Consider the following 21917-nt stretch of genomic DNA (forward strand, 5'->3'; position numbering starts at 1 on the left):
GTGACGGGGTGCAGTGTGGTACCGTGGTGTGTTACCGTGGTGACGTGGTACAGTGTGCGTTACCTTGGTGACGGGGTACAGTTTGTTACCGTGGTGATGGGGTGCAGTGTGTTACCGTGGTGACGGGGTGCAGTGTGTTACCGGGGTGATAGGGTAGTGTGTTACCGTGGTGACGGGGTGCAGTGTGTTACCGTGGTGACGGGGTGCAGTGTGTTACCGTGGTGACGGGGTGCAGTGTGTTACCGTGGGGATGGGGTGCAGTGTGTTACCGTGGTGATGGGGTACAGGGGGTTCTGGATGGACAGCAGCAGGACTTTGTTTCCGCTGTCGGGGTTGTCCGCATTGGTCGGGCGCGTGATGCGCTTCGACGTGGAGTAGTTGAAGTAGGCCTGCTGGCCTGCACACACACACACACACACACACACACGGTTAGCGTAGTGTTGTAGAGCTGTGTTAGTGTGTGTGTGTGTGTGCGTGTCTGTTTGTGCGTCTGTGTGTGTGTGTAGCTGTGTGTGTGTGCATGTTATGTGTGTGTGTCTGTGTGTGTGCCTGTGTCTGTGTGTGTGTGTGTTATTTAGTGTGTTATTTAGGGTGTATGTGTGTGCGTGCGTGCGTGTGTCTGTGTGTGTGTACCTGCTATGTAAACAGGCTCCTTGGCTCCACAGGAGACGCAGCGGTCTGCGCTCTGAGCCTCGGAGAACTCAACCAGCGCCTGACGCTTGAAGGGCATCATCATCACGTAGCTACACACAAACACACACGCACACGCACAAACACACACACACACACACACACACACACACACACACACACACACACACACACACACACACACACACACACACACACACACACACACAATCATGATCATCGTCGTCATCACATAGCTACACACACACACACACACAGTACATAACACCTCCTCCTCCCCCTCTCACCATATGGCTCCGAACTTGTCCAGGGCCTCGACCAGGTCCGCCTCCACCACCGCCTCGCAGAGACCCCGGACGTGGACCACCGGACTGGGGGAGATCTGGTGGCTGTCCACCCCGTTCTCCTGCACGCACACACACACGCACGCACGCACGCACGCACGCACGCACGCACGCACGCACGCACGCACACACACACACACACACACACACACACACACACACACACACACACACAAAGAGAATCATAAGTATAAGGAGTATAATGAGCAGGCCTGCCGCTCCCTATACGCAGAGTACGCAGAGTGCGTAGGGCACCAAGTATATATATAAATTGGTTATGAAGAGGCCTGCCGTTTCTTTTCTTAATTGTATAACCAATTCACTCAATTTTGGCAAATTTGATGTTTTTACCTAATATATAAAAAGAGGCTCCCCTCCTCTACCACCCCCCCCCTTCCGCTCGCGTAGAGCACCGAAACGTTCAGCAGCGGCCCTGATAATGAGTATTTGAGTACATGAGTAGAATGAGTATATAAGTATAAAGAGTAGAATGAGTAGAATGAGTATAAAGAGTAAAATGAGTATGTGTTGTAACCCAGGATGCACTCGGGTCGGCCCGCAGACGTCAGGGATCGAACCCAGGACCTCAGGGTTGTGCGAGCGACCCTCTGACGGTCACTGTGCCCTAGGTTCAAGACGACGATCCAAAGGAGAGGGACATTTGACCCCGGACCCGTGACCAGTGCTGGCCCAGCAGGGAGCTGAGCTGGATGGAGGAAGGGGTTTGTTGTTGGGATCCATCCCCTCTGGCGGTCAGCGAAGCCCCACGCCCCACACACAGCCCACTCAGGCCCTGGGATGTCTTACCGAGGCTACAACAGGACGTAGGGGCGAAGGAGGCGGAGAAGGAGCTCCAGCAGAGAGGAGGAACGACAGAGGAGAGGGGAGGAGTAACCTGAATAGGGTAGCTCCTCTCCCAGGCTCAGGCTGTCTGCTGAGCAGCAGTCCAGTCCCCTTTTCCACCAGCGCGGTTCCAGTGCTGGTTCAGAGCCAGTGCCGATCTCAAACCTGTTCTTGGCTTATCCACATAAATGATCCTGGCTCCGAGCGGGACGAACAGGTTCCAACTCAGCACCAACTCCACGCTGGTCCGGGAACCAGAACCAGTGACGTCTAGTACTGGGTTAGCGTAACTTTAACGCATTCATTTGAACGTTAATTTGAACGTCCTTACCACTCTACTCCAGCCCTAAAGTCTGTGGAACATCAAGCTGGTTCTTGGGGTGTTGGCATGTTGAACCAACACTGAACCAGCACAAGCACAGTGGGTGTTGTTCTGAGTTGTGTGAGCATCATCCCTCACACCCTGGAGCGCCAGCTATCTCTGCTGTAGGTGCCGGTCTCTACCTGTAAGTGGATTACCGACTTCCTGACCAACAGGTCTCAGCGGGTGAAGCTGGGGAAGAGCATTTCCAGCTCCAGGTCCACCAGCACTGGCTCCCCGCAGGGCTGCGTCCTGTCTCACACCCTGTTTTCCCTGTACACTAACAGCTGCTCCTCCCTCCAACCGTCGGTCAAGCTCCTGAAGTTTGCAGACGACATCACCCTGCTGGGCCTCACCTGCTGAGTCTGCATACAGGAGGGAGATCGAGCGGCTACAGAGCTGGTGCAGCTGCAGCAACCTGGCGCTCAATGCGCGGAAAATAGTGGAGATGGTGATGGACTTCAGTAGAAACGCAGCTCCGCCCTCTCCCATCATGCTGGCTGAAACCCCGGTTGCCTCCGTTGTGTCTTGCCGTGTGTGGTTCTGAGTTTTGCCAAAAGTGTGTATGGTTCTGCGAGCAGTGTGTGTGGTTCTCCGGTCTCCTGCTCGGTGGGCTGCGATCCACTCTTATTTCCCTTGCGTCGGGTCTCACTTCCACCTCTGCTGGGCGGTGCGCTGAGCCCTCTTTCTACTCTTCAATTTGGACCGCTTCTGCTTTTCTTTCGTTAGTTATCACTAGCCTCTGTGATGCTAGCCTCTGTGATGCTAGCCTCTGTGATGCTAGCCTCTGTGATGCTAGCCTCTGTGTCACTAGCCTCTCTGTCATTAGCCTCTCTGTCATTAGGCTCTGTGTCATTAGCCTATGTGCAACTAGCCTCGCTAGCCTCTCTGTCGTTGGCCTCTGTGTCACTAGCCTCTATGTCACTGGCCTCTCTGTTGTTAGCTTTTGTACCACTAGCCTCTGTGCCACTAGCCTCTGTAATGCTAGCCTCTGAACTCAGACTGCTAGCCTCTGCCTCGTTTGCCTCTGTGTCACAAACCTCTGAACTGGGTTTTTTTAGCGTCTGTGTCGCTAGCTTGTTTGCCTCTGAGTCACCAGCCTAAGTCTGGTATCTCCGCAACGATCTGTGCCTCACTGTGCATAGAGCTGCTAATCTCTTAGCCACAAGCCTCCATGACACACACGTCAGCAACACCAGCCTCGATTAAGTTAAACGACACTGTTGCTTAATAATAGCTTCCCAGTGATGTTTAGAATCGAGTTGAGGTTGGAATTAGCCTCTTTGCCTCGTTAGCTTCTTCACTGTAAGCTCCTGTGTCGCTAGCTGCTGCTGCGATACATCGGCTAACTGCGCCACCAGCCTGTGTGTTGGGTCTCTTCTGTAGATCCTGTGGTGGTGTTGCTGGGTACAGCCCAGTGCAGCCCAGTCTAGTTCTGCCCAGTGTGGCCCAGTGTAGCCTAGTGTAGCTCAGTGCAGCCCAGTGTAGCCCAGTGTGGCCCAGTGTAGCCCAGTGTGGCCCAGTGCAGTCCAGTGTGGCCCAGTGTAGCCCAGTGTAGCCCAGTGTGGCCCAGTGCAGTCCAGTGCAGTCCAGTGTGGCCCAGTGTAGCCTAGTATAGCCCAGTGTGGCCCAGTGCAGTCCAGTGTAGCCAAGTGCAGCCCAGTGTAGTCCAGTTCAGTCCAGTGCAGTCCAGTGTAGCCCAGTGCAACCCAGTGTGGCCCAGTGCAGTCCAGTGCAGCCCAGTGTGGCCCAGTGCAGTCCAGTGCAGCCCAGTGTAGCCCAGTGCAGTCCAGTGCGGCCCAGTGTGGCCCAGTGCAGGCCGGTCCAGTTCAGCCCAGTGGAGCTTCCCTCTGTCTCCCTCTGTCAAGGTCACGTAACACAAGGCTGCAGCACCGCTGACCCCCAACACCACTTCCCCTCCGGCCTGTCTACATTAGTCGGCAATAATTTCCCACATACACTGCTGTGGAGGGAGTGTGTGTGTGTGTGTGTGTGTGTGTGTGTGTGTGTGTGTGTGTGTGTGTGTGTGTGTATTTGCGTGTGTTTGCGTTGAGAGAAGAACAGTCAGAATAAATAAATGTCATGTGGGATGTAATGTCATGTGTCTTCTTGTCTCCTTCTACAATACTGCACGCACGCACGCGCACACACACACACACACACACACACACACACACACACACACACACACACACACACACACACACACACACACACACACACAGAGACACACACACTCACACACACACACACACACACACACACACACACACACACACACACACACACACACACACACACACACTTACCACACACACACACACACACACACACACACACACACACACACACACACACACACACACACACACACACACACACACACACACACACACACACACACACACACACACGCAGGTTTCCGGTACCACAGTATGTAGGTTAGTTAGTAAGTAATCAGGACATAAAAATTTAAACAGCTCAACTTGGAGCCTGACTGCTCATGTGTCTTCCCACAAACACACACACACACACACACACACACACACACACACACACACACACACACACACACACACACACACACACACACACACAGAAACACACACATACGCACACACACTTACACAAGCAGACAGACACACAGACAAACAATCACACACACACACACACACACACACACACACACACACACACACATACATACGCACAAATGCGCACACACTTGCTGCATGGGAGGTGTCTATTTGATGGGTCAGTGGATCAGAGTTAGATCCATAGAGAGGATCCTAACTCTACCTCTGTTCACTATAAGGTAACTCTACCTTTGTTCAATATAATGCCGACACCGCCAGTACCAGGCAGCTCAACTCGCCTCGCCTCGCCTCGGCCTGCCTGAACCTGGTACCTGGTACTTCTTTAGTCTCACCTCGTCGAGGTTCCATGGGAGCTGAACCGGTACTTTTGGTGACATAATCAGGCTGCTGGCCACTGATTGGCCAGAGAGTGACGCCACTGGACGAGCGCGACGTCCGAGCCTGACACCTGACACCAGGTGTTGTGCCGAAAATGGAATCCCCGTCTGAAATCGCAGCCCCTCTCCGCGTTATAGCAGTGTTTATATCATATTGTCCCAAGAAGAGCCACTTATCACAGAAAGCGATGTGTACGATTTCTTCTTCTGACGAAAAGAGGGTTTATAGTTTATAGCAGTGTTTATATCATATCATCACACGGTGAGCAACTTGTCACAGAAATCGATGTTACATTTTATAGGCGACCCAACATAAGATGTCCCATTCACGATAATGAACTACAGAGTTGGAGACGCTCCTGTGTCTAGCCCTGTCTGTTTATGTGTCTTGTGGATAAGCATGCACAGTTTCGCGCATGCGTGCTACGCGACCCATGCGGCCTGCCCACGTTGAAGAGGTACTTCTTTAGATGGAAACACGACGTGCCTGAAACCAAACCAAGTCGTGGCGAGTTGAGCTGGTACTGTCGGTGGAAAAGCAGCATAAGGTTACTCTATCCTGTTCACTATGTGGTAACTCTGCTTACATAACTCTACCTCCGTTCACTATAAGGTCACTCTACCTTACATCACTAACTCAACCTCTGTTCACTATGTGGTAACTCTACCTTACATCACTAACTCTACCTCTGTTCACTATAAGGTAAATATACCTTACATCACCACCTCTACCTCTGTCCACTATAAGGTAACCCTACCTCTGTTCACTATAAGGTAACTCTACTTTACACCATTAAGCCTACCTTCTCTCTGCTGTACTGCGCCGTAGCATGAAGCAAAGAAGATTAATTATTCGTAAATCTCGAGCAAGCAGTCAGTAAACCTTTTAACAACCAGAAACGACATGAAGGGCTTTAAAGACCATGTTGCTATGGTTAAGATGCGATGGAGATTCAAACTGTTCATGTGGACAGGTATATTCAGTCATAGATTTAATATAATGTTATGTTTAAGTTCATTTTTATGCGTTGTACGTCTTATTGTGTTCAGACCTCTGACTAATGATGTTTGTATCATTTACTCCTGTGACGTCGATCTTTGTTACGTTTTCTTTGAGTGTTTCCAAAAGTGATGGTCTATACAAATGAAATACAAAGAACAAGTTACACTTAAGCGGCTGGCGTTGACACTCATGTCCTAAATGCGTTGGACGGACGCGCTGGAACTCAGAAATGTTGTCCGTTGGTTAGTTAGTTAGTTAGGGTATATTTGATTGGGACAGATACAGCTCATGTGGATTGTGCACAGTCCAGCAGAAAGCATCATAGCATTTCTAGCTTTAGCTAACTTCCAACGTCCGTCCATAGAGGGGCCTTTAAAATAACATACATAAAGATATACGAGGAACAGCCTATCCATTCATCCACCTCTGTTCTACCATTCATACATCTATACATTCATCCATCCATCCATATATGCAACAACATGTTTCCATACTAGCCGACCATTCCCTAATCTAGTCCTATACATTGCACCTGCATCATACCACGATCCATTCCCGATCGAATGACTCCCTCCCTGTGAGTCTCTCAGGCTGTGAGGGAGGGCCAGTATGAGCCGAGTATGAGTCACAGCTCACGCTGCAGCTCTGCTTCTGCTTCTGCGGGCCCAGGTTTTGGTTTCCATGAACCATTAACTGTACATTTCTGTAGCTAGCGAGCCACCCGTCGCTGCACAGAGCTATACGGAGCACATCAGAGCTGCTCTCTGAATAAATAATACCTGGGCGTTCACCACGGGTCGCTTGTACTCTATTCGTCTTAATGTTTCCCGAAGCTGGACTGAAGAGGAGGAGGCAAAATGACGACTTATATGTTCAATAAGTCGAACCTCATGTGAAAAAAAGAACAACCCATGCTAAATAATATAACTGAACTTGGTGAAAACCAGTCGGACACTTGCAAATATAATTTCTACTTGAAGGGAGGTTTTGTTGGTTGCGACAGGGGTCGACCAGCTGTAAACACGTGTGACCGGGACGATAGACGTCTCCACAACCCTGAGCGGCTCCGGTGCGACCCTTTTGTACCGCGGATCTCTGTCTGTCTCTCTTCTCTCTCTCTGGAGGAAAGCCTCACAGCACACAACCCCAAACTAGGTTCTGTCACCACTCCCCAATCCCACTGCCTCTGCATCACACCATTAAGAACAGAGGTAGGTAGCTGGGGCTGTGCTTTATTATAACATCATAGAGCAGAATAAAACACTCCATGTAGTCAATCACTTAACACTGGCTGAACCCAGAAGAACCCAGTAGAACAGAAACCAGTAGAACCCAATATAACCCAGCAGAACAGAACCAAGTAGAAACTAACCCAGTAGAACAGAATCCAGCAGAACAGAACTCAGTAGAACCCGGTTGAACAGAACCCGGTTAAACAGAACCCAGTAGAACAGAACCCAGCAGAACAGAACCCAGCAGAACAGAACCCAGTAGAACCCAGGAGACCACAGTAGAACCCAGCAGAAGGCAGTCAACACAGCTGTGTTCCTTGCACCACTTGCATCATTTCCACCTGCATTCTGACATGCATGTAATTTCCTGTGCACTGATGTGCAGGGCAACTTAGAGAGCAGGGATGTGAGAACCAACAATGTTTCCACTCTCCCTGAAACTAAAACCAAACAACACCACGGCCATCTCTTCCATCAGATAACATTCTAGAAATATGTTGCATGCTACAGGGACGAGCTCTGTAAATAATGTATAAGTCTTTAAGTAGGGGAAGCCAGGAGGCAAGGTCAGAACATCTTGTTGGACGGGATGGAAAACAAGACAGCTCCTTTCAACAGCCGAACCCAGACATTGTTCTATCAAACTACCTGTGAGGCAACAACACTGACCATGATTAGAGTATCATCTTCTCTCTCTCCCCCTATCTCCCTCTCTCCCTCTATTTGCTGTAATTTAGTATTCTTTCTATCTATTATCCATCCATCCATCCTTCTATCGATTTATTGAGATTACTGCAGAGTAAAAATCCTGTTTTCGGTCCAATGTCAGGTCACTGGAAACTCCCAGCCTCACTGGGAACTCTCAGCCTCACTGGGAACTCCCAGCCTCACTTGGAACTCTCAGCCTCACTGGGAACTCCCAGCCTCACTGGGAACTCTCAGCCTCACTGGGAACTGTCAGCCTCACTGGGAACTCTCAGCCTCACTGGAAACTCTCAGCCTCACTGGGAACTGTCAGCCTCACTGGGGACTCTCAGCCTCACTGGGGACTGTCGGCCTCACTGGGGACTGTCGGCCTCACTGGGGTCTGTCGGCCTCACTGGGAACTCTCGGCCTCACTGGGAACTGTCGGCCTCACTGGGGACTCTCGGCCTCACTGGGAGCTCTCGGCCTCACTGGGGACTCTTGGCCTCACTGGGGACTCTCGGCCTCACTGGGAACTCTCTGCCTCACTGGGGACTGTCGGCCTCACTGGGGACTCTCGGCCTCACTGGAAACTGTCGGCTTCACGAACGACGCCTGCGTGATGGTTTGAAGACGAAGGGCCGACATGTGACCATGAGAGCCTTCTCTACTCTCCTAACCACAGTGAGCTGCGACCCCGACCACAGCCTCCTTACTTCCTCTGTGCACCTGTCCCAGGCACGAGGCAACGCGCTATGGTGGAAATCTTTTTCTACAGTCATGTAAGAGTTGAAGGAGTTCACTGTCGACTCCCAAGTGAGTACAGCGCATAAAGTGGATACATAGTTTAGTGATTACTTTTATGTTTGCTATAGCTTTCTGCTAAATCTTAAATACATTGCACTTTCTAAAAAGCTTTTTTAACTTTGCCTTTATTTTCTATTTTAATACTAAAATGCCTTTTTAACTTTCTATTTTACCCATTTCTTTGCATATATTTTTCTTTTACTTATCTATTATTTTATTTTATTGTATGACAATGTTTATATGTGAAGCACTTTGAGTCTGCCTTGTGTATGAAAAGTGCTATATAAATAAAGTCGCCTTGCCTTGCCTTGCCTTACATTGAATACCTCCGTAATGAATACAGGGAATACCTCACTGGAGGATACATCCTAGTGCATACGTCTAGAGAAAGCGTCTTTAGTGAACACAGCCCTAAGGAACGCACCCCTAGTGAATACAGTCAATAGAGCCCGAGTGAAAACCGCCCTAGTGAATATGGTGAATACAGCCCTAGTAAAAACAACCTAGTGAATATGGTGAATACAGACCTAGTAAAAACAACCCTAGGGAAAACATCCCCAGAGAATATGGTGAATACAGCCCAAGTGAAAACCAACCTAGTGAATACAGTGAATACAGCCCTAGTGGATTCAGCCCTAGTGAATACAGTGGATTCAGCCCTATTGAATACAGCCCTAGTGAATACAGTGAATAAAGCCTGAGCGAGTACAGTGAACACAGCCCTATAGTGAATACAGCCCTATAGTGAATACAGTGAACACAGCCCTAGTGAATACAGTGAACACAGCCCTAGTGAATACAGTGAACACAGCCCTAGCGAATACAGTGTATACAGACCTAGTGAATACAGTGAACACAGCCCTAGCGAATACAGTGTATACAGACCTAGTGAATACTGACCTAGTGACTACAGTGAACACAGCCCTAGTGAGCACAGCCCTGGTTAATACAGCCCTGGTGAAGACAACCATAGTGAGCACAGCCCTGGTGAATACAGCCATAGTAAATACAGCCCTAGTGAATACAGTGCTGGTGGATACAGCCCTAGTGAATACAGCCCTAGTGAACGCAGTGAATACAGCCCTGGTGAAAAGCCTCCAGTAATGAGTCTGATTTTGGGGCTGTCTCTATCTCCCCCCTCATGCGGACCCAGCAGCAGTGATCCCTCCAGGTCTATCTTTAGACGTGGTCACTCTGGGCTGATAGCAGAGGAGACCCCCAGAGGTGTACTGCAGCCTGGACCCCTGGGCTCGAGACACTGTGTGTCTGTTTCCTCAGGGGGAAACAAACACCTCACCCTCAAGCACACACTGTGCACACACTCACACCGTGATCACTCTCTCACCGTGATCCCTCACAGCGTGTGAGTGGGTTTGTGTCAGAGAGATAGATAGAGCGATATATAGTGAGTGAGTGAGTGAGTGAGTGAGTGAGTGAGTGAGTGAGTGAGTGAGTGAGAGAGAGAGGAAGTGGGACATGTGAGTGTGCTTTTTGGGGGATTGAAATATAGATAGAAATAGATGTATAGAGAGATAGAGATACATAGATAGAGAGAGAGAGAATGATTGGCGCAACCTAATATGGGCAATGGCCACTACTAGGATGTGGAAACGAGATCCAACACGCGCCCTGCAGAGCCGCGGCCCTGCACCGAACATGCACGCACACGTCGCGAGAACCCAACACCCGCCAAGGTGTGTTTCATCATTCATCTCCACGACGTCGCGCGCGCACGCGCACACACACCAACTCACATACGCACACACACGCACACACCTACACTTATACAAACACACACGCACTCACACACACGCCGACGCACCCACACGCACGCACAAACCCGCACGCACAAACCCCCCCCCCCCCCCCCCCCCACACACACACACACACACACACACACACACACACACACACACACACACACACACACACACACACACACACACACACACACACACACACACAACACGCATGTCTTCATCCCATCCAACTTGCCGTAGCGTGCTGGCTCGCCCTCCACCGGCCGCGGCCGTCCTCCGTCGCCTCTCCTCCGGTACCCGGGGCCGCATGCTCCGCTGCCGAGCCCGGGTCCGAGTCCTCCGCGTCCTCCCCGTCCTCCAGCTCCTCTCCTTCCTCTTCCTCCTCCTCCTCCTCCTCCTCCTCCTCCTCCCCGTGCCGCTCTGTCTTCGCGCGCTTGGCGGCTCTCTCGCCGTACTCGCCGTCCTGGAGCTTATCCCCGCGCGCTGCCTCCAGCATCCCAGACATCACGACGACTGTCACGACGAACCACTATGGTGCCGCAGGTTCGAGACCCGAACCGCGGATTGGCTGCGGACGATGCGGCAGCGGAGTCGGAGGAGGGATGGTGGCGCGTGCGTGGTTGACGAACGTCGGCGCGCGTCAAGGAGCAGATCAGGGCTCGAGCTTCTTCTGTAGTGGCGCAGCAAAGGACGCTCGCTCTCTCTCTCTCTCTCTCTCTCTCTCTCTCTCTCTCTCTCTCTCTCTCTCTCTCTCTCTCTCTCTCTCTCTCTCTCTCTACCCACTGTGTGTGTGTGTGTGTGTGTGTGTGTGTGTGTGTGTGTGTGTGTGTGTGTGTGTGTGTGTGTGTGTGTGTGTGTGTGTGTGTGTGTGTCTCTCTCTCTCTCTCTCTCTCTCTCTCTCTCTCTCTCTCTCTCTCTCTCTCTCTCTCTCTCTCTCTCTTTATCATCTACTACACGCGCACTCGCGCGCGCACTATCCAGTCAGTGATTTCTGTGCTGACGGGGTGCCGTGCCAGCCTAGATCCCGCCCATGAAGCCTGTGATTGGTCAGTCAGCTCTTGACTCTTGTTTGATTGGTTGGGGGTTCGTTTTGGGAATTCAACAGAAAGCTGCAGAATTCTGCTGAGAGAGAGAGAGAGAGAGAGAGAGAGAGAGAGAGAGAGAGAGAGAGAGAGAGAGAGAGAGAGAGAGAGAGAGAGAGAGAGAGAGAGAGAGAGAGAGAGAGAGAGAGAGAGAGAGAGAGAGAGAGAGAGAGAGAGAGAGAGAGAGAGAGAGAGAGAGAGAGAGAGAGAGAGAGAGAGGGGTATATATAGATGCTGGTGTATGGGGCCTAGTTCTTCCCGAGTGAGGGAGGAGAAATGAAACGTTCTGACTGCGGGCTGATCTGCTCTCCCGAAGTCGATGCATCCTCCTCAAATTGACAAATGTTTTTATTCAGTATAACCCAGCAGAACAGAACTCAGTAGAACAGAATCCAACAGAACCGAATCCAACAGAACATAACCCAGTAGAACAAAACCCAGCAGAACCGAATCAAACATAATGGAACCCAGTAGAACAGAACTCAGTAGAACCCAGCAGAACAGATCTCAGTCGAAAATAACCCAGTAGACCACAGTAGAACCCAGCAGAAGGCAGCTGTGTCCCTTGCAACACCTTGCTCCATTTCCACCTGCAGTTTGACATGAATGTAATTTCCTGTGTGCTGATGTGGAGGGGAAACTTAGAGAGAGAGAGAGAGAGAGAGAGAGAGAGAGAGAGAGAGAGAGAGAGAGAGAGAGAGAGAGAGAGAGAGAGAGAGAGATAGAGAGAGAGAGATGATCAATCATACAAAGGACGTTGTCAGTCTTGTTGCATCGCAGCAAGTCGCTGCAAGTTTTATGTTGTTTATGTATTGTTAATGGTTATGCATAGTATCTGGTATACATACTACTCTATCTGATTAGTTTATTATAGATAATTTAGCATCTCGTATACAGAAATGATTTAGTTTAGATAGATAATGTAGCATCTCCTGACAGACTACTGTATTATAGGCTGTCATGATGCGGCTTGGCTACTAGAGGGCACCAATGGGGTTGTAAAATAATGTTACAGGCACGGCTTATTGCCCCGCACCCCTCCTACATAAAAAAATATCGTTATTGAAAATAGTTTTGTGGTCATTTATCAGATATCTTACAAATACATTTGATATTATTCTGTTTCAGTTTCTTCGGGTCTAGGATGACGTGTTTTTCTGGGGAAAAAGGAACTTGATTTTGCCTCACTTCCTCCGAAAGAAATCCATGCCAAAGGTTCCTCCTTGCATAAATACATCTTGATAAATTCCGCTTTAAAAGGAAAGCACAGACAATAGGTAATGCAAACACAACACCCATGTAGGTGCAGAATGTCTTGGAAGTGAGATCGAGACATGTATAGTCTCTTTTATATGAATCAGGGCATTCAGGTTTACTGATTTTAGTAGATAATATACTATAAATGTAGCCCTACAGTAAGTAATTAAAAGGTCACCTATGGGTCAAGGACCCTCGGGAGAGAGAGAGAACTGGGGTCTCTTTTAGATTCAATAAATAAATTGATAAATTGAAAGAATATCATCGTCAGTTGCATAAAATAACCCCTAATAAAACAGATCAGATGACGAAAGTTACACAACACTAAGACGTTGATTCAAACAACACAAAGCTGGCTTCTTGGTTTCAGTGGAAGCAGCATCCATATGAATCACCATGGCAACGACCGACAACGTTGCATCAACTGACAAACTGAACATTATTCACTGACTGAAGATTAGGAGAAAAAAACATTTTTTTATCCCTAGAAATGGTATCAAAGTCATTAAATTGCAGATACTATCTTAAAATGTTGAATTTTCCAATGAGAATAAAACAAATGCCATCCACTTGACATTTTGCCGTTTTGCTGTTTCTTCGAGCAGTTGACAGAGGGCGCAGGAGCCAGCAAACGGGTACATGGGTCTTAATGGGGGAAGGCAGTGGCTCAGGAAGTAGGGCGGGTTGGCTGATAATCAGAAGGTTGCTGGGTCGACCCCCACCTCCTCTTAGCTTAGTGTCGAGGTGTCCCTGAGCAAGACATCTACTCCTGACGATCTGGCTGTCGCCTTGCATGGTCGACTACGCCGTCGATGTGTGCCCGCTGTCAAGGCACCACCGCTTAGGCAGCGGGCAGCGGGGCTCCGGCAGGAGACAATCGCGGGCAACAATCCCTTTCTCCTCCATGTCGCGGTTCATGTACTTTAGGGAGTCAAAGCCAAAGTTCCTTTCCCCCAATTCCTTCTCAACCATGGCTGAGATAACCCTCCACTTCCACATCAATCGGAAGTAGACTGCACCGCGACATGGAGGAGAAAGGGATTGTTGCCCGCGATTGTTGACCGTGATCTTCTCCCGCCGGAGCCCCGCTGCCGAGGCCCCACCACCTCGGCAGTGGGCAGCGGGCAGTGCCGAGGCACCACCGCCCCGCGTCAGTGGTGCCTCGGCAGCGAGCAGCGGGGCTCCGGCGGGAGACAATCATGGGCAACAATCCCTTTTTCCTCCATGTCGCGGTTCATGTACTTCAGGGAATCAAAGCCAAAGTTCCTTTTCCTTTTGTGTTAACTTCTGTCCTCGTCATCCCTGTTCAACATTGCGTTGCATAGCAATGGGTTGATAGGAAAAAAGCGTGTGTATTTGTTAAATGGGGTTAAATATATGAGGGCCCATATAAAATGTTTTGGGCTGCTGAAATAAGTTAATTTTAATAACCCTAATAATCAAAATCACCAAAGATCTAACACCTCTCCCTGAGGAAATTAATTCTTCTACATTTATATTCCAGTGGATTGATTTAACATAGGCTACATATGATATTGATAAGGAACTATTGTCAACTCCCTTATAAACAAAGTCCGAACCTTTTCTGCATCTTAACTTCAGTTCTGTTCCTGGATGTGTGGGTCCTTGTCTACCGCGGTGAATTTAGTTTTAGTTTGGATATTCGACGGATATTCAGTCCAGTTCCAGCCGCGACTTCACGGAGATTTGCCCGACAATAGCAGCAGGAGAACGGTTAGCGCACCTCGCAGAGCCTCGCGGTGAATCGCTGGAAACTGATTTAGGGACTGTCAATAAATTACTTCACGTAAATATATCAATACAAAATACTTGCAGTATTTTCAATAGCTTCCATGCCATGTGACCCAGTGACTCCAAACCAGGGGGGTTATTTAATAATAATAATAATGATACATTTAATTTAGAGGCGCCTTTCAAGACACCCAAGGTCACCTTACAGAGCATATAGACATCAGCCGCCCGGCAACGGGGCAACGTTCCCCCGTTGCCCCGTTGCCGTCCCCGTTACTATTTGTAGAACTAAACCCTAAGAATAAGACACACCACTTTGTATTGTATTGTACTCTATTTTACATGAATATTAAAGGCCCACTATGCAACTTCGGGCATTTCTTCGCTGTTTTCTTGGTTTTGGCACGCACATTTCTCTACACAGCGCCCCCTACAGCTTCGTAGTAGATATTTCACAACACTGTCGTAACAACTCGTTGACGACCCTTCCCCATGCACTTCTACGCGAGCCATGTGCATTTGTTTTCAAAGAAGCCGGCGAATGCGTGGAGCCATGTCCGAAGTAGATGTTCATAAAGTGTAGGCAAGGTTATACATTTTTAAAAGGGTGTATTTGTATTGCAATAAACATAAATCCATCCTTTTTTATAGTTGACGGGGAGAATTTATATCCTAGATTATAATTGTTTTATCTTAGGTTGAACAGAACAATCAGTGTAAGAGGTTTGGCCAACATAGTAATCTAAATAAACAAGAACCTGGATTCGGGGATTCAGTCTGTATCTGGGGGACGAGACAGACGAACAGCAAAACACCCATGGAAACAAAGGTGTTTATATGGTTGCAACCAAGCAAGCTAGAAACATACAGGGCTCACAACAAAACGGTCGAGAAAACAATTTTTACAGGGCTCACAACAAAATGGTTGAGCAAACACATTTGTACAGAGACTATCAACATCAAGAATACCACGAAGACAAAGGCCATCCAAGGGTACTTTCAATTTCAAAAGCAACACGGCCGAGTCGGCGTCTGATTTGCAGTCTTCTTTTTCTTTCAGTTCACGCTATTCCTGAAAAGCTTCCCCAACGTTTACTCGTGTCTGGCCTCTCTGCCGGTCAGTCTCCCTTTTCTCTTCTTCTGTTCCTCCGACATTGGGTTTCTCTGTCTCTTTTTAGTCGGCTGATCTATGATGAATATAACAATCCCTTAGTGACTTGTGTTTATATCGAGCCGGTTCCGTGTTTGGGGGTCTGTGCCGTAAAGCAATTCGTTACTTCGCGAGACCCGAGACTCCCGCGAGAGTGGGCGGCGGGTCGCCGGCAGAAACATATTCCTTTTCTCCGCCAAGATGCGCAAGGGTGAGTCGAAACAACGAACAATCTAACAAAAATGTATAATAGAACCATCGCAATGACTCTTAGCCTGTTATATTAAGGTAAATCAAGCCAAAAAAGTTGCATAGTTCCCCTTTCACTCGTGTCTGATCTCTTTTCTGGTCCATTCTTCTTTTGTTCCACCGACGGTCACCTCTTGGGTCCCTTATCAGTCGATTGATCCATGATGAATGCAACAATTGCCTCGCAACTGGCTGTTTATATCTAGCCGGTGCCATGTTTGGGTGTGTGTCTGTGCCGTAAAGCATTTTCGAAACTACTATCTGACTACATTTTCGAGGATACTTCCGCTGCGTCACATCCGGATTGTGTCGGTCCGAACAGAGCAAGTTGCATATGCGCTTTTTCACTGGAGAGGCGACATGGGTAAATGACACACCCACCAATCAACCCAGAAATGGATGCAGAACCATCAGCATAACTCTCAACCTGCATACTTAATGTAATTTTGGCTAAAATAGTTGCATAGTGGGCCTTTAATATGCAGGAATTATCATATTTCTTTCAATAGGTTCCATGCCATGTGACCCAGTGACTCCAAACCAGTATCCAATTGTAGAACTAAACCCTAAGAATAGTACCCACCACTCTTTATGGTATTTTAGTGCTTTCTCTATTTTATATGAATATTAATATGCAGGAATGATCATATTTCTTTCAATAGCTTCCATGCCATGTGACCCAGTGACTCCAAAGCAGTATCCAATTGTAGAACTAAACCCCAAGAATAAGACACACCACGTTGTATTGTATTTTAGTGCTTTCTCTATTTTATATGAATATTAATATGCAGGAATTATCATATTTCTTTCAATAGCTTTCATGCCATGTGACCCAGTGACTCCAAACCAGTATCCAATTGTAGAACTAAACCCTAAGAATAAGACACACCACTTTGTATTGTATTTTAGTGCTTTCTCTATTTTATATGAATATTAATAAGCAGGAATGATCATATTTCTTTCAATAGCTTCCATGCCATGTGACCCAGTGACTCCAGATCAGAGTGCCGTGGAAGATGCAAATACTGATACAATACAAAGTGGTGTGTCTTATTCTTAGGGTTTAGTTCTACAAATGGATACTGTTTTGGAGTCACTGGGTCACATGGCATGGAAGCTATTGAAAATACTGCAAGTATTTTGTATTGATATATTTACGTGAAGTAATTTATTGACGGACCCTAAATCAGTTTCCAGCGATTCACCGCGAGGCTCTGCGAGGTGCGCTAACCGTTCTCCTGCTGCTATTGTCGGGCAAATCTCTGTGAAGTCGCGGCTGGAACTGGACTGAGTATCCGTCGAATATCCAACCTAAAACTAACTTCACCGCGGTTCCTTGTCTTGGGTCCGAACAAGGGAATACGTTCTGGTAGTTTAGCTTCTAGTCTCCTTGCTATAACACATGTTTATAGTTAATCGTCTCCAGGAAGGAAAGATATGAGTTTAGGGGGCATGTCAAGGTGAACCTTCGCCAAGGAGGAGTTTCATATTGTTTATTCAGTATGCAGTTCTGGGGTCTCATTTATAACCGTTGCGTACGCACAAAACGGGGCTGAAAGTGGCGTACGTGACTTTCCACGCCAAGGTTGTGATCTATAAAAAACTAACTTGACTGGAGAATGTGCGCAGCCCTAAGCAAACCCTGCAAAACCCTGCAAAAACCAAGCCACATACTCCTCATCACAATCGTTATATTATTGTCCGTTCCTCTTGATGCTTTTCATGACAAATCAGGCATTAAAAGCGGGTTATGTTCAAGAACATTTTACGTGGGTGATTACAAACTGATTATCCAAGGTGTTCTCGGTCGGTCTTATTACCGTAACCCTATAAATACAGCGGTGAGCCCCGTGCGTAATGCTGCACCATGGCACTACTGGCACTGCTGGAGGACCATGCAAATGGCAGGATTCGGAGGGAGTGGGTCTTCAGGGACCATAACGATTTATTGGTGCATAAAAATATGTACCTTTATGTCAGACCACTTCTTTTTTAATTCTGGGACTGTGCGCTCCGTGCCACTGACAGAGTTCACTGCTGCAGCAACATGTTGCCACTCACTCTGCTTTTTGTTGTTAGTGATCCCAATCCCTAGCCTGGTCCTACCAGACCATCTATACTTCATTTCATTTGTACAGAAGGTCTGGAACTGCCCAATTGACAAACGTTCACTAACTTGGAGACGGGTGTCTGTTGAAGTTTTAAAATGATTGGATCTGCCCAGTGCCACTCTGGATCTGCCATAACCAATCGCATAGCGTTTGGTCGTGACTTATGTCATGCGACGGGACCGGCTCCTTCAACACTAACGGAGCCAGCTGGAAAATCAAACTTTTCCCGAACCCGGTGGGGAGAACCCGATCCCACAACAGACCGAATAGCTTCTCTCGTATCCTTCTCCATTGTCTTCCTGGATCCTTCTCCATTGTCTTCCTGGTCTTCCTCTGACTACAACCGAAACTGGCGCGCGACCTCGACGTCATCGTTTTCAGCCACTCCCTCTGTTCGCTGATTGGACCGCCAAAAATCTGGCTTCCAAGGAACCCATGCATATGAAGCAGACCCGGACCTAGTATTGAAGTAAAATTAAAATTGAGCGGAAGTAGGTAGGTGGGCGGTGTCAGGCTACCCAATCCCGTGACCACCGAACAAAACTACTTTTTGGGCCTTCACCTCGCTCACACGTGTCTCCACTTCAACCTCCGTGAAATTTCGCTTTTTTGCTTTTCTCAGTCCTTCTGCCATTGTTTCCGACAAGACATAATACTTGCATCGGAGTCTGTTTTATATGCAGATCGCATTCATGAGGTCATTTGCATTGACCATTTATGGTTAAAAAGGGGCGTGTACAGGGCGGAACGTGAAGCTGATTCAGCTGCGCACACTTGTAGGCACTCTGTGATTTATAAAGCAAAGATTGCTTAGAGGGGTGCGTACGCAGGGTTTTAAAAGTCTGAATATTTTTTGGCACACGCAAAACTTGGCTTTTGTGCGTACGAACACTTTTAGCACCGATCCCATGCACAGTTTTATAAATGAGACCCCAGGAGAGGACAGAATACACATGTTATATTTCTGTACTTCATGTCATAGATTTGATTAATTTCATTGTTTCATTTATTTTCTTCCTGTCAGGGATCGATGTATTATAGCTTAACAATCTTTATTTTCCGTTGAAACATTGTTTACAATTCAGAATTCATCATTTTGTGACGAAATTAGAAACACTAACCTCTAGTAGCCATACTTAGTTACAGCACAAACCACCTTTTATTTCTCTTTGAAAAAAAATACAAAAAGAAAGGAACAATTTTTGAATTCAATCGAAAAGAATAATCACATACCATATAAACATTCTTCAAGAAAAACTATTTGTTTTTGTATGTATCATAACCCCGGTACATTTCATACACTATCTATCCCAATTCATAACCCTAGTACATTTAATACACTATCTATCCCGATCCATTACCCCAGTACATTTAATGCACTATCTATCCCGATCCACCACCCCACTGCATTAAATACACTATCTATCTCGATCCATGACCCCATTTGTTACATTCAAGTTAAGGAGAATTTATATCATACAAATCACCATCAACATAATAGTATTATAACTATGTTTGTACGAGAATAATCACAAGTTTTGAGAAATGCTACAGAGATTGCCAATAGATCAATAAATATACAAATGTAATTATGTTAGCATCCTAACTCTCCTCATCTGAACAATGAATGTTTGTACTGTAGAGGAAGATAATGATTTTTATAACTATAGAGGAAACTAATGATATGTATAAGTGTATGACTACACTTATTGTGTGTAGCTAAAGGGACATATGGATTGTGTGTGTGTGTGTGTGTGTGTGTGTGTGTGTGTGTGTGTGTGTGTGTGTGTGTGTGTGTGTGTGTGTGTGTGTGTGTGTGTGTGTGTGTGTGTTTCACTACAACAGTTGCAGATACCCTGGGGAAACAGGACTTCTAAACGCAAAGCCAGGGTAGAGCAACTCGGTGGGGGTGATGTCGAAGGAGTGGATGAGAGTACGTTCTCCAAATTTGGGCACTCTGTAGAAGGACAGCTCCCTACCAGGCTTGTCCAGACACACTCTTACTCTGTTAGAGCCAGCGGGCAGGAGACCTATGGCTATATGTTCATTGTTGTGCCAGGCTTGGTAAGAACCCTTTTTACAACAAAGACACCAGGACAGTTTGTTCCTTCCGAGCCTGCTGTCAAGATTTTCTCCCGTCCTTGGGATTCCTCTGTATGTCACTCCAATATCAACACCTCCTTTGTACTCTACCTCCCAGTAACAGCGGCCAGTCAGACCCTGTCCACACAGCACCTGGTGCCAGCAGCCAAATCTGTCATTGTGTGGAATATACCGTTGCTCCTCTTTTCCTCCATTGGTCACCTTTCTGTTGTTATTGTCCAGAGAGAGGCGTATGTGGGCTGTGTTTGGGTCCATTGTGAGTTCAGTGGCATCTAAGGGGAGAACAAGTCACCGTTACCATCATTCAGTGTTCTTTCATAGACAGTGTTCTTTCCACTCGATGTTCGGTGACTGAAATAAGCCAAGAGAGACTTAGACGACGTGTGGTCGGTTTGATATGTGAAATGAGATGAGAAAGTAATTACTGATGACCACAAAGCCTGCAGGAAGTGAATGCCCACACACTCCCTCTCTCTCTCTCTCTCTCTCTCTCTCTCTCTCTCTCTCTCTCTCTCTCTCTCTCTCTCTCTCTCTCTCTCTCTCTCTCTCTCTCTCTCTCTCTCTCTCTCTCTCTCTCTCTCTCACACACACACACACACACACACACACACACACACACACACACACACACACACAATACGGCTTAACTCATTCTTAGAGAAGCGCTACTATCGAAGCTCTGGGGGTCACACGGGGGTCAAACTCTCACACGTTTCAGCCCTCGTACGGCTGCCTGCTCACGGTAAATATTTCTTTATATTGCGTAACATTCACTTGGACGCAAATATCAAACGAGAACGAAATATAGATTATTGTAGAATATAGATTGTTATAACAGTTTGATGAAGGTATTACTCGTACTGCCCTGTTTAAAAAGAAAGAATAATATATCTAAATCTGTTTTCAAAATAAGAGTATCTTCCTGATCCTTTCAAAATGAGTTTCTTACTGCGCGGCAGTGCGGGGTCAGCCGGCAGTGCGGGGTCAGCCGGCAGTGCGGGGTCAGCCGGCAGTGCGGGGTCATTCAGCACCAATTCTGAGAGATTGTTGCCGAGGTCTTCCACTTCTGCCTCCTCCGCCACCTCCTCTCGCGCCGCCCCTACCACCTCCTTGATCGGGACAGAACAAACACCAATAGGCGCGTTCCGACTGAGGGACTTTTCCCTCTAGTGAGCCGCTGTGGGTGTGGCTTGGGAGAGAGGATCCGCCCACCTTCACAGTTTAGCGGCTCAGTAAGCGGCTCAGGCAGTACCTGCCTCGGTGTAGGGGCTTTCTGAGCCGCAACTGAGCCGCTCCTACCTAGTCAACGCTGTTTGGATACGGTTGAGGCGGGTCATTGACATTAAATATAGCATTGAGTATGTATTGTAGTAAAGTATGCATGTGGGGACGTTTTTTATATTTTTTCGAAAACACACTTTAACATTACAGAAAAAAGGCTTACCATTGGCCCCTTGTCTAAGAATTTGCATTTCGCTGATTTAAATTCCTTAACACAGCGACACTTACTCTGTTACCACCTTCTGCTCCCACCTGCTGCCCTGGGCTTCAACA

General features: G+C 47.7%; 2 protein-coding genes across 6 annotated transcripts in view; both read right to left on the reverse strand.

The window, feature by feature from the left end:
* The window catches only part of hnrnpll (heterogeneous nuclear ribonucleoprotein L like), a 24553-nt gene extending 13123 nt beyond the window's left edge, over window positions 1–11430 (reverse strand). The window contains exons 1-4 of the mRNA XM_030379773.1: window positions 10895–11430; window positions 939–1057; window positions 634–743; window positions 270–397 (exon numbers count right to left, since the gene is read on the reverse strand). Coding sequence (XP_030235633.1) covers window positions 270–397; window positions 634–743; window positions 939–1057; window positions 10895–11164 — 627 coding nt within the window. The 5' untranslated portion in view covers window positions 11165–11430. The remainder of the gene's footprint in view (window positions 1–269; window positions 398–633; window positions 744–938; window positions 1058–10894) is intronic.
* A 7865-nt stretch (window positions 11431–19295) lies between these two features.
* LOC115559454 (neoverrucotoxin subunit beta) overlaps window positions 19296–21917 on the reverse strand; it is a 544561-nt gene continuing 541939 nt past the window's right edge. For all 5 annotated transcript variants that reach the window (XM_030378215.1, XM_030378217.1, XM_030378216.1 and 2 more), the window contains 3 exons: window positions 21873–21909; window positions 21313–21472; window positions 19296–20635 (listed from right to left, as the gene is read on the reverse strand). In XM_030378215.1, coding sequence (XP_030234075.1) covers window positions 20097–20635; window positions 21313–21472; window positions 21873–21909 — 736 coding nt within the window. In that variant the 3' untranslated portion in view covers window positions 19296–20096. The remainder of the gene's footprint in view (window positions 20636–21312; window positions 21473–21872; window positions 21910–21917) is intronic.

Source organism: Gadus morhua, chromosome 15, assembly GCF_902167405.1.
Source record: "Gadus morhua chromosome 15, gadMor3.0, whole genome shotgun sequence".
Lineage (NCBI taxonomy): Eukaryota > Metazoa > Chordata > Actinopteri > Gadiformes > Gadidae > Gadus > Gadus morhua.